At 38.5% G+C, this 17,035-nt stretch overlaps 1 protein-coding gene across 2 annotated transcripts in view; it reads left to right on the forward strand.

Annotated features, from left to right (window-relative positions):
* FAM149A (family with sequence similarity 149 member A) overlaps window positions 1-17,035 on the forward strand; it is a 29,660-nt gene that overhangs the window by 3,116 nt on the left and 9,509 nt on the right. The window contains exons 1-10 of one of the 2 annotated variants that reach the window (XM_071743346.1): window positions 4,712-4,885; window positions 7,283-7,393; window positions 7,854-7,986; window positions 9,367-9,509; window positions 11,657-11,782; window positions 11,932-12,108; window positions 13,914-14,104; window positions 15,365-15,495; window positions 16,460-16,563; window positions 16,774-17,001. In XM_071743346.1, coding sequence (XP_071599447.1) covers window positions 4,815-4,885; window positions 7,283-7,393; window positions 7,854-7,986; window positions 9,367-9,509; window positions 11,657-11,782; window positions 11,932-12,108; window positions 13,914-14,104; window positions 15,365-15,495; window positions 16,460-16,563; window positions 16,774-17,001 — 1,415 coding nt within the window. In that variant the 5' untranslated portion in view covers window positions 4,712-4,814. Of the gene's footprint in view, window positions 1-4,711; window positions 4,886-7,282; window positions 7,394-7,853; window positions 7,987-9,366; window positions 9,510-11,656; window positions 11,783-11,931; window positions 12,109-13,913; window positions 14,105-15,364; window positions 15,496-16,459; window positions 16,564-16,773; window positions 17,002-17,035 lie in introns of those variants that run through there. The other variant, XM_071743345.1, reaches the window with a different exon arrangement.

Consider the following 17,035-nt stretch of genomic DNA (forward strand, 5'->3'; position numbering starts at 1 on the left):
TTAACCTAAATGAAATTCCTCTGTGACAAGTTTTAATGAAATTCCTCTGTGACAAGTTTTTTTGCTGTTTAAATGTTTTGGAAGACATTGTCAACCACTGTACTTTCATTACTAGCAATATAACTAGGAGTGATTGGTTAATAACAGAAAGAATCTACAATATGTCTTACAGTTTTTTTCTCAGGTGCTGACAAATTGATAGCAAGGAAAATACACTGAGAGAGTAAAACAGTGAAAATCTGGCACAGATCTTTTTCCTGTATTTCCTCGGTCTGAATTTTCTGAGCGCTGCAACTACACACAACTGTACACATACTGTGTAAGGCTGAACTATAGCAGTATGTTGTAGGATTTTACATTTACTGTTTATTTACGGAGTGATTTTATATCCTTCTAGTCAAATTGAAGGAGTGGAAATGAAAAAAAAAATTCTTCAAATGGAGGAAAGAAATCCCCTTTTATTACCATTCTTTGAAAAAAAAAATGCAGCTTTATAAGATAATGAAATTCCTTGGAAGAACAGTAAGATGTCTTATGCTACATCTCCCACAATATGCTGGTGACACCAAAATATGTAATTCCTCTTTAACAAACATTATTATTGATGCCCTAATATATTACAATAACTAGATGAGATAACAACAGCTGATCTAAAGATTAAGCGGGCAAGGATTAAGTTATGTTGCTTGAGAGTCGGTAATATTTTAGAGTTCAATTGCAGTGCTCCCCATTTTCAGGATATTGCTAACACATGGAAAAAGTGTATGTGAACTTGGTTCAAGAAGGGTAGCTTTATCTATGGTGTAAAAATGTCACTGTCTTCTAACCCATGCTTTGGCCTTCAATACAATTGATTTTGAAAATGTGGGTAGAAGTAACTTGATGAGCTGCAGAAGATGATGGAGACTTGGAGTCCTTTTCTCCTGTTTTAACTACTAAAAGCAATAGATCTCTTTCATGCTGTAATTCATACTAACCTAGATAAAACACTGCAGTGTTACTTAGCTTCTCATTTCCATTGTTTTACTGGTCTAATAGAGTAAATGTAGTAGTGTGGTACTTTGCCATGGCCTATTTCTCTCTTTGAAAAAAAGTGTAAATTACCTTAGAGGAAAAGGTTAATTTTACAAGGTACTATGGAAGTCAATATTACTCTAGATGGATGGAACAAGAAAATAGTTCCTAACAGTATTACCTTTGACATTAGGGTTAACTAGCAGTTAACTAGCAGTTATGACGCAGGAATGAGATCCTGGCAGTGGCCTTGAGAGCTCTGTGTAGGATTGAAGGATGGTGGTATCCAGAAAAGCAGTAAAGTCGTGTTCCTCATTAGGAATAGAGTAGGAAGGACTGTTTCACCACAGCATACTACATCTTGGGTGCTGCATGCAGTTCTGTTTTCACATCTTGAGAAAGGCACCTGGGATGGGCTGTAGGGGAAGTAACTACCTGCTTTCAGAAGAGAGATTATGAAGTCAGACCTGTCAGTTTTGAGGAGAGACAGCTCAGGATGTGGTTACTGCCAATGTGAGGCTCACATAACTGTGTGGAGGTTGTGTGCTGGACACCCAGGTTGAGAACCTGTTTACTCAATAAGGTGTTGCAATACTAGAATTAGAAGGCATGCATGAAAAACTAGTAGTCTGAACTACTCAGGGGAAATGGTATTTTCTCAATTTTTTTTTTTTTTAACAGAGTGGCAGTGCCTTCTGGAATTCATTACAGCAGGAGGTTTTAGAGGCAAATAATATCAGCATGTACAGAAAGATTTGCAAGGAAATTATGGACAAGAAGCCATAGAGGAATATGAAAGGTCTGAGCAGGAATGTATTTTCTTAACATTTAACCCATGATAGTGGACACTGCTGGAGAAAGAGAAAATATACTCTAGATGAAAGTGAGATTTATGTGCTTCCCCTAAATAGTGTGTCCTATTGTTGCTGTCACACAAAATATTGGAGTAAAAGCAGTATCACTTTGATCCAGTAGAGCATTTCTTGGTGACAATTACAGCTAGGAGGAACTGAACTAAAAGGCTTTGTATGTGTATGTGAGTACATAGAGGTGGTGGAAGGAGCTAAGAGATATGTTCCAAAGCCAAAATCGATAGAACATTAAGTAAACCTTTGTATGTTTTATATTCCCTTCTTTTTAGAGGGGAGAGATAAGGTGAGTTGCACATAACATTTGAAGGATGCCACACTGGAGGACTTCTAGAGCTGCTTCTGGAGAACAAAAGTGAGGGCTTTCACAGGCTTTCAAGTTTTTTCCTGACTTTGGAAGACACCCTTATATCTAACAATTTGTATTTTCCTCTTTGGTTACTGTTTAAAGTAGGTGTGAAAATAATCTGCTACTACATGATAGGCCCTGTCTCCCTTCAGAACTCTGGCCTCCCATACCATCTTCAAGGTCTTGGTCTTTAAAACCTCATGCAGGCTAATGGCTTGTACATCTTCTATCAGGTCTCCTTCATATCCTAATACTTATTTATGATAAGTACTTTATTTATTTATTTCTATTATTCTCAAAACATTTCTCCTTCCATACTCATTATTTCTCTTGCCTTTGTGTTCTCCTAAACTTGGAATTTCTCTCTTAAATTGCTCTTAGGCCTTCATATCAAGCTCTTCTTGTGTAATGGGATTTTTTTTGCCTGACTTGTAATGGGAAAGGAAACCTGAAGGTCTAATAATGTTTTATTAAAAAAGAAATTGGATTTTTTGTTTGCACAGATTTACTTTTTCTTCTAGTACACTCTACTTTTCCTTGTATCTGATGCTCTTTTCTCTTCTTACTGTAGACCAAAGGGCTCTCTTACCTCTGTACAGCATTGTGAAGTAATGGTATAAACAATTCTGTAGCAGAGTTTGACCTTTAAATGCAACTGTGGGCTTTGTGCTTTGCTGGCTTATTATATTTATCGCCTTTTGACCATAGCAACTAGAAAAATATTGTGTACTGCGTCAGGAAAGGGATGGGGGAAATCAAATATCTATTGTAATGATAAATAATGATACTGTAATGATAAATAAATGTAAGATGGACCAAACTTAAGACCATTTTACTGCCCATGAGGCTCTCCCCCCCCTTGCAATGAACAAAACCACTTCAAAATATGACTGAAGACACATGCTGCTTTATATGTTCAGGCCTTCTGTCTTACTCTTTGGTGTTCTTATTTTACTCTCTTTTAGTCAAGAACCTTTTTTTCATATCATTCAAACTCATGAGCAGCCTTGTATTTTTCTTTGTTTTGACAGTATTTTGCTTCAGAGTCTATTATTTTATCTTCTGTAAGGAAATGTGGTGATTTAGTCTGAAAAAGCCAGCAGACCCAAAGTTTGATTGAGGGTAATCCAGCATATTACAGGATTATTTTTGTACATTGGCTCTGCTGTGAATGTTGTTTTTAAAATAAACAAATTAATTGTATTAGAACAAGACCAAACACACGTCATTATTATATGATCTGCCTGTTCGTTAATAAACTTTTACTGGAAGTGGTTGACCCACAAGCTTTAGGGATTTGGGGAAAAGAACACTGGGTTCTTTTTCTTCTCATTTGTCTGCACTGTAGATGTGCTTGTTTTCATGTTTTCAGCTAGAAAAGGCTGTCCCACTGCCATGTTTGTGCTAGCATGTTCCCTTTCTAATGTCTTATGTTGAGCTGAAGTAACAGCCAGTGCTGGCTTGAATGTGTTGCACTTCTGGAGGTAACACAAAAATGGGGTTCTTCCACTGTAGAAATGCAGTTTTTTTATGTTTTGAAGGGAGAAAGCTGAGGTGACCACAGCAGTCAGTTGGAGCATAGAAAATGCCAGTGGATGTCAGTCTTCTGCATGTGTTTGAGTTTCCTGACAAACCTGGTGTCAAAGAACAATTGCTAAGGACAAGGAAAACTGTGAGAACACACGATGAAGCAAATTCTTAATTCTACATGGTCAGAAGAATGTGGAACCTTTTTTCTAAAAGCTATTTGTCAAGAAGTCTTTTAAAGATAAGGGGAAAAATGCATAATTATTTTCCATACCCCTTTCTTAGTATTTTGTTTGGTTATGAAACTTTAAATATCATATGAACGCTGATTTTTTTCCCCCTGTAACCAGAGGTTTTATACACCATATTTTTCAGTTTTAAATTTCAGTATTTTTAATGTGGCCTTTCTTCATTCCCAGGAAGAATACTTTTTTATCTTGCTTATGAACAGAGGTACTTCCTTCTCTGAGAGAGGCTATCAACAAAATATGCAGACACTGTAATTTATATACTGTGGTTAGAGATGAATGTGTAGTGTGTGAATCTGCAGCTGACAGCCTGCAGCACTCTGCTCTGTCACCCCTGCTCCGGGAGAGCCATCATTTGTGCAGGGATGGTTTTCAAAGGAATTCTAGTAACTAACAGGGAAAACTCTTACTCAGTTGTCCGGCACTGGGTCACTTTTTAAATCATCTATAAAGGCAAAGGAAACCTCTACGGGCAGAAAGGCCCCAAATTTAGCCTTCTTCGGCTGCGCCTTCAGGCGGGGGAGTCGTGCTCTTCTTCCATAAAGACCGAGGGCGTAGGGCCACTCAATTTTCCGGCCTTTTTGTGTCGGGAGCCCCAGTGAGAGCCATCCCTTGCCTCCGGGGGACCGTCTGCACAGCCTTCTCGGTCCTACCGACCAGAGAGGCGAAGGCCGGGCTGGGAGGCGCGGCGGGGCGGGCACGGCCAGGCCTCCTCCTCCTCCTCCTCCTCCTCTTCGCCTCCTTGAAACCGCCGGGGGCGGTGCGAGGGGCTGCCCAGGGGCCCCGAACCTCCGCTCCGCTCCCCCCATGCGTGGGGCGCGGGGCGGCGGCCGGCGGAGAGGCTGCTGCGGCGGCGGCCAAGGGCTCCTGGTGGTGGGGTGAGTGTGGGCGGCCGGGGGGCTGCGAGCCGGCTCTGGGGGGCTGCATCCCCCTGCAGGGGTGGCTGGGGCCGGCTGGCCAACCCTCCCGGAGAGCCCCGGCGGGGGTGGGTGTGCAGGGCTCCTGTTTTGTACCCACAGCATTTAATGCCTGAGATTGCTGGGGCTGGAGAGCTGCGGGGAGCCGGCTGCTGCGGTCCCTGGCGCTCGCTTGCCAGCAATGGGGAAGTGTGGTATGGGTGTGCTGGAAGGGAGTTTTCCTGTTGTTTTATTTTATTGAAGTCGTTTCCTAGCTCATCTTCTAATGGCATTTGGTCCAAAGAGTCAGGAGGAGTAGTCTCACAGCCTGCAGTGGGATGATGTGGCAGTACTACTGCTTCATCCTCACGTCATGTATTATGCCATTAAATAAAACGCATATGCCTTGGTTCACAGAGAAAGTCTGTGAAATTTTATTGGTGGTATTTGTTTTTTTCATGTTCGGAGGTTCAGGTTTCCTCAGAGCCACAAAAGAACCCCACTTAAGGCTCTTTTAGAAGTCAGGAAGCCTTATACAGGGAATCCAATCAGTATAGTTAGCTTGGGTTGCCAGAAGTCTGACAAATAAATGAAGCAGCTGGAATACCAAAGCAGTGTTCTTGCACAGGCAAATAGCTACAGTGAGGAACTGAGGGTAGCAGCAGAGGGTTTCTTTCTCTAGTGGGGCTTTGTAGGGGTCTGTCCTGGGCAGTTTGAGGTAGGTGACCAGGTAAAGGGGTGAAAAAAAAAAAAAAAAAAAAAAAAAGAAGAAGGGCCTTGAAAGGCTGCCTGGACAGTAACAAGGCAAACAAAATGGCGGGGGGGTTGTACCTAAACAGAAGCAACCAGTTTACCATGTAGAGGATGGGCTTTGAGTTCACCAAAGTCTGGGTGATAGATCCTGGTGTATGAAAAAATGAAGTTTTCCTAGGGCTGGTGTGTACCTCTTTTCACAGGCCTTCTTTGTTCTGATAGTGGGCAAAAGCACATGCCTAAGGGAGAGGGAGGATATTTAGAGCAAACACACAGAGATGCTTTACCCTACTGCTGTATCAGCCTCCAAGAATTTGCAGTTCAAGATCTGTGGTGAGAAGTTTAAACTTGGTGTTGGTTTTTGGTGCCTTATTAACCAAGGTGTTGGAGTAGGATGTGTGCTATCACCCGAGTGGAGGATTAGATTTTGACATGGGCATCTCTGTAGTCTGTGTAAAGGCAAGATAATTATCAGAAAGGATAGGAAGAAGGGAGAGCAATCTGAACTGTTGCAAGGCCAATCTACAGTTCTTGGCTAAGGAAGTCACTAGATTTATTGGACTGTGAGCTGTTGCCTTACAGTTACTCATTCACAAATGTACTGTGATATAATCATGCAGCTATTCAAAGTTAGGACCTGAGATGTTATGGGATGAAAATAGGAGAGTCCACGGATGAAGTAGTCTGTTGCTATAAAAATGTTTCTGTGGAATGTTTTAACACATCTGTATATATATATTCTTTAGAGGTGGTTTGACATATTTATGACAACTTAGGGGGATTATGAAAATGAATTATTTTAAACAGTTTTTTTAAAAAAAGTCTCTTAATTAAAAGGTATTCCTCTAAGGCTAATGATAAAAGACATTCCTGTGACTTACTGCATCTTAATATTAATTCCTGTGATTATTAGGAGACAGTTGAAAATTTGAGCATGTGTTTAGATATACGGACAAACAATATTTCTAGCATTTCTTATGTTAGAAAGGCTTAATGCTAGAAGGTTTGGGGCTTGGTTTTTTAAGATGATGTTAAGGAACCTTTGGCACTGGCAGAATTGATGCCTTGTGGCCTCTAGATGCTTTGAAAAGGTTTCCTGATGTACTGGAATATCTCAGTTCACTTAAACCAGTCAAGTTTAAAGTTCACATTTTAGTGAAGACCACTATTTGGTTGGTGTCATAACTGTAACTTGTTTTTATGCAGAGAGATATCTGAGAAAACAGATTATACGTTAATGATTCAACAGAAAGCCATGGTTAAATAACTACTTTATGGACAGTTGGTGGTTTGTATCTTTGCTCTGTTCATGCAATAATGAGGTACTGCTTCATTTGTGTGCATTTCATGCAAATTTAGAAGTGCAAAATTGAAGGAAAATGCCTGTGGAGTAAAATAAGTCTTAGATTAAATGTACATTTTCCTGAAAAATACTTATGTAAGTATAAGGTAAATTAAAAACTATTTTAAAACAAGGTAGTATGTTTCAAGCAAATGTTTGTTGTGATGGATAGAATTCAAAAATTCAACAGAATTGTTGGATTATCTTTTTTTTTTTTTCCTCCAGCAGAGGTGTGAGTTCGCCTTATTTTAATATTACTGAATAATGTATTTCTGTTTTTATAGGAAGGGACTTTCCAGAGGTTCCACGAATCAGTGTCTTTCTGGAAAAAGTAGAGAGTCTCTTCCAGCAGTTTTTGAGAGAAATGTACAGGAAGCCATTGACAATTATACTTGGTATGTATTCACTCCTCAAATAGTCCTTCATCAAGGGCCTCTTGGCTTTAATAGGTATTTCAGGATTGGTAATAATTTTCACTAGTCATGCTTCTAGCTGCTCTCATGGATGAGAGCTACTGCAGGATATAATGTAGAATATATATTGACCTAACCCATTGTTTAGAGGGTTTGAACTTTGCTTCTGGCTTCTACTATGACTATGACTATATATATATATATGAACAATATGCCTTAGGAAGACTAGCCTTTAAGGCAGTAAATGTTACAAATAGGGGCATTTACTCATTGTGCTCTACTTAACACATACATTTGCAAATTCTAACAGGATGTCCTGAAAATCTTGCATCCAACAGGAGTATGTATTGCTTGCCCACTAATATGATCAGTTGCATTATTTAAAAACTTTTTATACAGGAAAGCATAGTGGTCTTTATTTTAGTTTGTCTTCTTTTCACAGTGAAGTTGGTACATCGGTTTCATCCAGTGGTCATACAACACCCACGGAGTTGAATAATTCTGGGTCTGAAATAAACAGCTATACTACTGGTTTGTCTACTGAAAGAAGTTCAGTTTACTCCTGGAGGGATGATGTATGTCACAGAAATTTTTACAGTACACTTTACCTAAATACAGTATGATCAATATTTTTTTTTCAGAAAATGGACATGCAGCATGTGTCCTGTAGAAGTTAACCACTTTCATTCTTTGTAGTCTAATGATTTAGTATATTAATTGAATCTTTTAAGAAATAGTTCTGTTTGCAAGTGGGTACCAGTGCAGGTGATGTATAACAAGGAAAAATAGAATTAAAATATGAAATAAAATTTGGAGAAAACAAACTAAGGAAGGTAGGTTTAGGTTTATGAGTCCAAGAAAGTATGTTTTCAGATACTGCATAGGTAGTATCTAAATTGAACTATTTTCAATGTTTTGAGTCACAAAGTAAACTCATGAGCATGCATCTAAATGTCCAAGTCAGAGTAAATAATTAGCTCTTACCTAAACTCAGTTCTGTTTTGTAGATGATGTAGAGAGAGGTTAATCCTGTTATGGAGACCTAACCTCTGAGGCATATGTGGTGCAGGCTGGCAGTGTTTGAATAAATCATTGGGATCACTGCCACTTGCATTTTAGAAGGCTGTCCATAGCTGGTAGTGGGAGTTCTGCCATACCTTTTGCATAATACCCTAACCTTTAAGATACCGACCCCATTGGTCATTTGCAGTCCTCCAGCAGAGAGCCTGACCTGGTTCACATGATAACCTGGTGAGAGTTACTTTCCCATTTCAGTGTGATGCTTTCTGTATGCTGAAGGGGTTGGGTTGGGGCACTCAGCTGGAAGTGAACAGATGTCATTTGAACACTGAGTGTTACCTCTTTGTTTTTCCAAGTGTCTAATACAAGTAGTCAAATGTCATTATGAACAGTGCCTCAGCTGAACCCTCAGCCAAGTGCACTTTTTCATATAAGTAGTTAAAGCCAGGCTCTTCCCTGCTACTTGCATGTGCCCCTGCACTTGTCCATTTCTGCTCGTGCTGAGATATGACTTCAGTGAAGCAGTGTGGAAGGCCATGATACACACTGGGGGTTGTTTCCTAACCACCAGACTGTGTAATGACCATCTTAGCTTGTTCTGACTTGGGAAAGAAAGGCACTGCTCAAAAGAGCAGGGAGCTTTCGTGCTATGGGTGGCAGAGGTGCACTGTGCATGCCCCACTCATGTTGCAGCAGAGAGGGAGCCAGGAGTCCATGCACCTTATAACTGATGTTTTTTGTCAGCTGGTCCTAGGCAGGTGGTTCCTTTTTGGTAAATCACTTTGCTCAGGCCAGCTACCTGGTTTTTTTTTCTGCTGCATCATAGAAATTGTCCCCACGTTGGTCTGCGTTGTCCTGTTCTTTAAATGTTTTGGGGATCTTAGCAGAAATATGTATACATATTTGCTAACAGCTATTAATTTTCTAATATTTAGGAATTTGATAAAGCCAACACTCAGAGAGTGCATCAGTTATTTTGGGAGATTGATGAAATGCTGTTTGAAGGAAAAGTGACCTCCCAAACTCAGAACCTACAGGCAGAATGTGCAGACTGGATTGAACAATTTCCTCATCTAAGGTAAGGAAGTGTCTTGCTGATATCAGTTATCACTTTAATTTGAATTTTTGGGGTACCCTCGTGAATTGCTCTTAACGTATGGCATCAGTAATACTTTTATGTTCAGATCTGGATCTCTGAGATGTAGCTGTGCCATAGTTACACACCAAGTCTGGGTGGTGCTGCACTAACAGCTGATGGCTTTATTTTTGCTTAATACAATGATTGCAGGCAAAGATATTTTAGAAGAATGTAATGAGAAAGTAATAATGCACCATTTTTTATAAAGAGTTTTTCTAAATAAAGAGTACATCTTGTAAAGAATCTTGTAAGTGAAGACAAGCTGTGAAATTCTAAGAAATTCAGTGTTGTGTTATAGATTCTTCTAAAAATAAATGAAAAATGAAAGCAACTGAATGCTTCATATGCACTGCACAGCCATAATGTCTTCCTAAGCTGTGTAAATCAGTGTAAAACAATGTGTGATTTTCATGTAACAATAACTAGTTCAACAGATACAAGCATGATTAATGAGAATTGTTTTGCATAAATGTGCAAAATATCTAGGCAACTTGATGACTGCTTCTTGTAACACAGGGACAGAGGCTTTGTGTTGTACTGTCCTGCCTTCAAAAATAATGACATGTCATTCTTAGTGAGATGTCATGGCTCTACGCTGGTCTAAACATAGCACTTGTGTTCTAGTCAATAGTTTATTAATACCATCAAAAACAATGCTGTCAATAACTGATATGCTTTCTGTGCTTTTAGGTAATGTGTAGACTTGTTAATAGCAAATATAAACAAATCAACAAAGCTTGTCATGCTTTGTCAGGAACAAGATAGAATTTTTAAATCTGAGGTAATTTGCATTAGCATTAAGTCATGTTTTGCCTTTTTAAAAATACTGTGAAATATAATAGGACATGCATAAAATGGAGACAGGATTTTGAGCTATGTAGTTAATAAAAACACTAAGGCATTTCACTATATTTTTAGAGTATTTTCACTAGTTGGAATTTTTTTTTAAGTAAGTGATTTCCTGTACTTAAAATTTTCTGATTCAAATCTAATGCTGGCAGTTCTAACCAAGTCCAGGAGGTTGAAAGTGAACTGAAGAAGTCTGTAAGCTCTGTCATTTGGTGCAAAGTATAGTGAATCCTGTGGATTAAAAAGGAAAGTTATTTTCATTATTAAGCTTGAGCCTTAGAACTCAGTTTGTGTTGACTAGTTACTCAAAAGAACAGCTTCTTGGATGCCAGATCTATATCTGAGAGTTGTGCTTCAAATTCCATGCTTGCTGTCTTTTACTATTTGAAAACCTGGTATGTTGATACATGAATACTTAGCTCAGCATGTAGAAATAAATATACTTCAGTACTGTAATCAAAAGAGAAAGAACAGATCTGCTGTAAGCAAAGCTTTTTGCTCTTGGCTCACAAAATAAAATGTAGAAAAGACCATTGCTTACAGCTTCTTGTGGCATGAAGTGCTGTTCTGTAAATGGTAGTCTCAAAAAATGTGAGTCTGGACATTCCTGCTTGCACTAGACATGCGACTGGCAAATTTGTTTGAGATCCTGTGTGAATTCTAGTGAAAGCCAATTCAATAAAAGGTGATGTGCTCAGAAAACTTAGGAATTTTGTGTACATTTTAATAAAGATGCTTTTACCTTTTTTCTCTCCTTCTGTGCATTATGAATGTTGGATTTGGGGCATTTTCTGAGCATTAATTCCAGCCTTAACTGTTTGTGTAAATGTTTTGGATTAGGACTTCTGCTCAAATTGATGTATACTGGAGTTGTATAAATGAAGTCATAACAGATGTTGTCTTGTGCATCCATTTGTTAAACAATTCTTAGGGCATTTTGATAAGAAAAGAAGCGTGTTTACCTGCCTTTAGAACAATCTAACAAGTTTGGCTGGTTTTCAAAATTATAAGCTAGAATCTCATCTTGTATAAATCAGTTTTAAATTTAACGACTGAAATACCAGGCAGAGTTAATGTATTACATAAGGCGATGGCTCCTCTGTAAATTGCTTTCTCAAAGCAAACGTAAAGTGTGCTTTCTCATTGCCTGCTGTTTGCAGGTATTTGTATTCTTGATATTTGCATATAAAGTGGATTTCCATCCAAGATATCGCTCACTGTTTCCTTTTTGTATTCAGAGTTCTAGGAAAGCAGCTTCTATTGCCAAATGATGAAGGTGTTCAGCATTTTCAGAACAGAAGTGATACCTGTGTGGATACTAAGTGTTTACCTGGCCTCCGTGAATGTACTAGTAATACAAAAGAGTATGTTAATTTTTTTTTAAAGATTTCTTTTTGGTCTTCCCTCTTCAGAAATTTGTACAAATACTTTGTATTACTGAAACATTTCAGTTTAATTAAATATACGCTTCTTTCTCTGAATATTTAACTGTCATTTGTTGATATTTTTTCAGGCTCTGCATTTCAGGCTCTAAATTGATCCCAACAGTATCTCCAGCACATAAATCCCTAGATTCAAGCTCCACTGGGATTTCTGCCTCTGATTTATCCAAGTATTTATTCCTGGAAGAAGAAATCTATGATGTGGATGGAAAAATAGAAGAATATCTTGCCTTTGACAACAAGGAGCTGTAAATAACAGATCTATGTATTTTTTAAAAATTTAGTGAAAAATTATCAGTGAAACCAGTCAAGGTTCATAAACTGTGTATCTCTTCTGTAATGTACAGGGCCTTCTTTGCCTGTCTTCAGTAGTTCAGTGGTCAGAGCACTCACTGGGCATGTAGCAGATTAGGTATGTTGACTTCCTAGTGGTTCAGAACTCACATCTCCTGTGTCAGAGGCATGTGTCTTAACCACTACTTGTTTTGAGGTGTTTTGTGAACGGAGATTCAGTGGAATTAATACAAAATTTTGAGACGGGGAGTCGAATGAAGGGAATCCTTTGTCCCCAAGTGAATGTCTTGACCACCAGGTTGTTTAGGATCGTTACTCTGTGGGTGCTGTAGTGGATGCTGTAATTTTCTACCTAAACAGATCTTAAATTTTCTCTGTGCAGTATATAACAGCTTTGTGAGGAGAGGTGCAGGACACAACCTGCATTTAGAGCACACTCGTGAGTGACATGAGTCATGCAGTTGTCATCCTGACAGTGCAGCCTAGGTTTCCTATGAGCCAGCTGAGTGTTCCAGCCGCTAGGCTAGTAGGATGGAAGACCAATCACAATGTGCTGTAGGATCAGTGGGGTGCAAAGCATTATTTTTTGTGCTAAAGCTTGATGCAATTGGAGGAAAAAGAGTTCAGAAAAACTGCAGTACCAAACTGAGATGCCCTCAAGCCTATTTTTGAAAGAGGACCTGGGTGGTTCTGTTTTTGGAAAGGATTTGGATCTTCTTAGGATTCTTTTTTTCTTCATTTTGCCAAGTAAGCTAACTGAATTTGAAAGAGAGACTTGACTGAAGGTGTGTTTCTCTCCTTTGGACCTCCTTGATGTGTTGTATTGTGTTTCCTTCCATTCTGAAACTTCCATCCTTTCTCCATAACTAAAACATTAGGTGTTACAAAGCCTGATGTGAAAATAGGTTGATCATTTTGTGAGCCCCAGCTCACATTCAGCCAAGTCCCAGTTACAGTTAAGAAGTCTGCAGTCTGTTTTGAGGAAGAAGTCACTGAGTAGAGAAAGGAAGATAGTAGAAACCAGAATGAATTTGGGAACATCTGTCTAATATAAAAAAAAAAAAAATTGCATTTCTTTAGAAAGAGATATGATGGCATTAAAAAAATGAAACAGGTTAAAGCTTTCTTGCTGAGAGGTGTGTTAGAAGACCAAGTAAGGAAATGTTGCTACACCGTGCTTCCCTAGGTAGGGAGCAGGCAGGGTTTGTGTGTGAATAAAATTAAAAACTTAACTGTCCATGTAGTAGAGGAAGGGGAAGAGTTGTTGAGTGTAGGACCATGAGCTCTGCTATTCTTGTCAGGCTGCAGAAATCCTTTAAAGTTGTTTGTCTTTGATTAGTGACAGAGTGTTGCAGATGTGTGCAGGCACACAGGATGTGAAAAAAAAAAAATGTTCTATGTGACAGTCCTCCTGTCAAATGCAACTGACAGTACTTCCCTTATGGTAAAAAGTATACAATTTAGTCACAAATGACTAAATACCACATAGAGAGCTGTTCCTTCTACAGATACAGATTTTTGCTGTAATGTCCTGACTGGAGTTTTTAATTTTTCACCTGCTAGCAAAATTAAAAAGAAATCATGTGTACTCGATAGCTTCTCTTCCCATAGGTACTCTGTACATTTCAATTGGATTTTTTTTGATCTACACCTGACTGGCTTTTTTCCATATGTATGTTTCTATTTGTTTGGTGTACTAGAAGGAGGGGAAAGAAGTAAAAACCAATGGAAATTGATTTGAATTTCCTTCCTCTATTAGTGGTGACAAGAGATGGGAAAAAAAGCAAATACGTCTCGCTGAGAAGAGGAGTAAGCGTGGCATGCCCCCTGTTTCTCCCAGTGCCTGTATGAAAGATGCTGTGGCTTCTGAAATATTTGATCATATCTGGAGCAATGTAATTGGAATATTGGAGGAACTGATTAAAAAAAATTGGGAAACTAGCCTCCCAGGTACTCAGTATTTTTAGATATGGTATTTATTGACTCTTAACTCAGAAAAGCGTTTTGTTTGTTTGTTTTTAATTGCGTATTTCCTCCCCTTTAATTAAAGGTTGAGAAATCTGGAGTTTTGTGTATGAGGTGTCAAAACAACCAAAAGAACCTCCCCCACCCCAGAAAACAAGCAAAGGAAAAATACTGATTTAAAGAGCAGCATTGTAGAGGAGCATGTTAAAAATAATAGTTCTTAATCACTGGCTCAGGATGCAAATTGATGCTTTTTGCAGGGAATCACTAACAGCATGGTCTGAACCACTGAGCCTGGAACCTAGGAATCAGTCTCTTAGTCATTGTTGTGTGAGCTTTGTTAATAAAAAGAATCCTTAGGTAGTCAGATTGTTAAAATGAGAAATACAGCCTTGCTGACAGTGCAGGAGTTCATTAGAGAATGAGTAAATGATAGTGCGTGTAATTTTACTTCATGTTTTTGCATTCTAATGGACTGTAGTGATAAGCAAAAGACTCAACTAGAAGTGAACTTCTAGTAAGTGTGTCTGTGTTGTCTTTAAAAACTGAGAACAAATTCTAGTTCTTTCAATGTATTTTGAAAGGACAGAAGAATGCCTGGGTGTGGGTTTTGGAAATTATCGCACATGTAAGGTACACTAATCCTCAAATGTAAGTCTGCAACAAAGGAAAAAATGACAACATTTCTCAGAACACTTGCAGCATCAGAACCTAATATTTCAGGTTTTACTGAAATATAAAAGCTTTTTTTACTTCACAGGTGAATTGTTGCACTCCATATTATAGTTTTAGGGAGGATAGCTTGGCAGTTTTATGATAGTTGTGGTCGTTTATGAAGGGCATAAACGTACAACCAAAATATATATATAAAACCAAAGTATGTCAACTAGGAATGTTAAAAAAATTAGGGTTCATGATACAGATGGTATATACCCAAAATGAAAGAGGGTGTAGCTGCTGTCAGACAAGGATAAGATCAATAGACTTCTTTTTTCTTAAATATCTTCCAACTCTACCTATATATAGACTAACTTGTCAGTGGCAGAGAATGAATAATCAAACGGGAATACTTTCAGAAAAACATTTGTGGTAGATTTTATATATTGTGGAAACTTTAAACTATATGAAAGTCTTCATTTACTGTGAAGTGTTATATTGTTTGAATCCCACCAAATAATGGTTGGTAAATGTACAAAATACCTCTTATTCTCTCTTTTTTTTAATGTTATGTAAATGGTGACAAAGGGATGGAAAAGCTGAAAGCTCTTACAACAAAACTGTCCCATTTGCCAGTCATTCGTATTACAGCAGATGCTGGAATCATTCCTCTTTCCAGAGGCTCTGAAACACGGACTGTATCTTTTGTTTCTTCACAGGTAAAAATATGTCTCTTTCAAATGGTGTTCTTTTGTCTGCGAACCCATTTAAAAAGAAGGTTCATTAAGTGTGCGTGACTTGTTTGTTATCCCTTGTTCTTTGGTGGTTCTTAAAGGAACTGTAAAGGTATTACTGAAGTTGGCTTACCGTAAACACTTGCTAGACTATATTTTTTCTTTAGAACATAATTCTGCTTCTGATGTGGTCCAGCCTTTTCCTCTTGGTAGAATTAAGAAAACCAGTCAGTCTCTTCTGTGAACTGCAATGATACAAAGTTGCAACCTGAAGGGCTTTACTCATAACCCTGTGACTTTCCTTTTCATTTCCTTTGTCTCTTGTAAAAGGGGACATCGATGTATGTCTAGAAGCTTGCTGGCACTACGCCTTACCTGGCACTGTGGAAGCCCATGTTTGTATTGTTAAAATGGCCTTTTTGGTCCTGCTTGCTGCCTTCTTCCTCTCTTCCCTGGCTCCCATTGTGCATGTTTTTTCTTTTCCAGCCACTGCTTCTGTTTTGTTGGGGTTTTGTTCATCTGTTTTTTCTCCTGTCTCCATTCAGTTAACAGCAAACTTGGTGCTCTCTGTTGGTATGCTTGGTTCTGTAGTGATCCCAGCAGCCAAAAGTAAAATGTTTAGATAAGTAGTGCCCAGGCTTTGTGCCCCTGATCTGTGCTGTGCTGAGGCAAGAGTGAAATTCTGGAGAATCAGAACTCTGGCTTCAACTAAAGCTTATATTGAAAATTGAGTCCTAATTCAATAACCGATTTGCCCAAGTTCTCTTTGTAGGAATCTCTTTAAAATAAGCAAAACAATCTATTTGCTCCATCTAGTGCTGAGAATTCTGCTGAATCATTTTAACATAAACTCTCCTAAGAAAAAATGAAAATATCTGCTAATGATGGACTTTTTGAGGTCTTTCTTCAAAAAACCATATAGTTAATGCATATTTTTTGCTTCTACTAGGTTCATCGTTTCTCCAGCAATTTATGTACTGATTTGAATGGTGTGATGACAGTTCAAGCAAAACCACTCCAGAAGAGGCATGCTGCCATAGCAGAAAAAATACAGTAGGTGTTGGTACTGACATTTTCAATATGCGACATATTTTTTTATATATCAAAGGTGTTCTGCAATTACAAAAAGAAGGCAGCATTGTGTGTAAACAGAGATATGACAATAAATTGTAGAAGCTGTAATGAGACCCTGTTATAAAATCTTTCCTCCTTTTTTTGTCTTTGTCCTCATTCCCTATCCTTTTTTTCTTCGTTTTTCCCTAGGCATGAGCAAGAAAACAAGCAGCACAGTATTGTCTCCAGTGCTTCAAATTCAGTGCACACTAGGTTGGGTAGAATTGCAGATAATGGCGTTCTCTCATCATCTCGGGTGCTGCTGGCATCTTCTAGGAAGCTACCAAACCATTGTAGGTTACCTTCTCTCACTTCTGACCAACTCTCCTCAAAAGCTCCTAATATGTACAATGATGAAATCCTTAGGGGGACTAAATTGTGAGTTTTTTCATTTTATTCTTTGCTTTCCTCA

This window comes from Heliangelus exortis, chromosome 4 (assembly GCF_036169615.1).
Source record: "Heliangelus exortis chromosome 4, bHelExo1.hap1, whole genome shotgun sequence".
In the NCBI taxonomy this organism is placed as follows: domain Eukaryota; kingdom Metazoa; phylum Chordata; class Aves; order Apodiformes; family Trochilidae; genus Heliangelus; species Heliangelus exortis.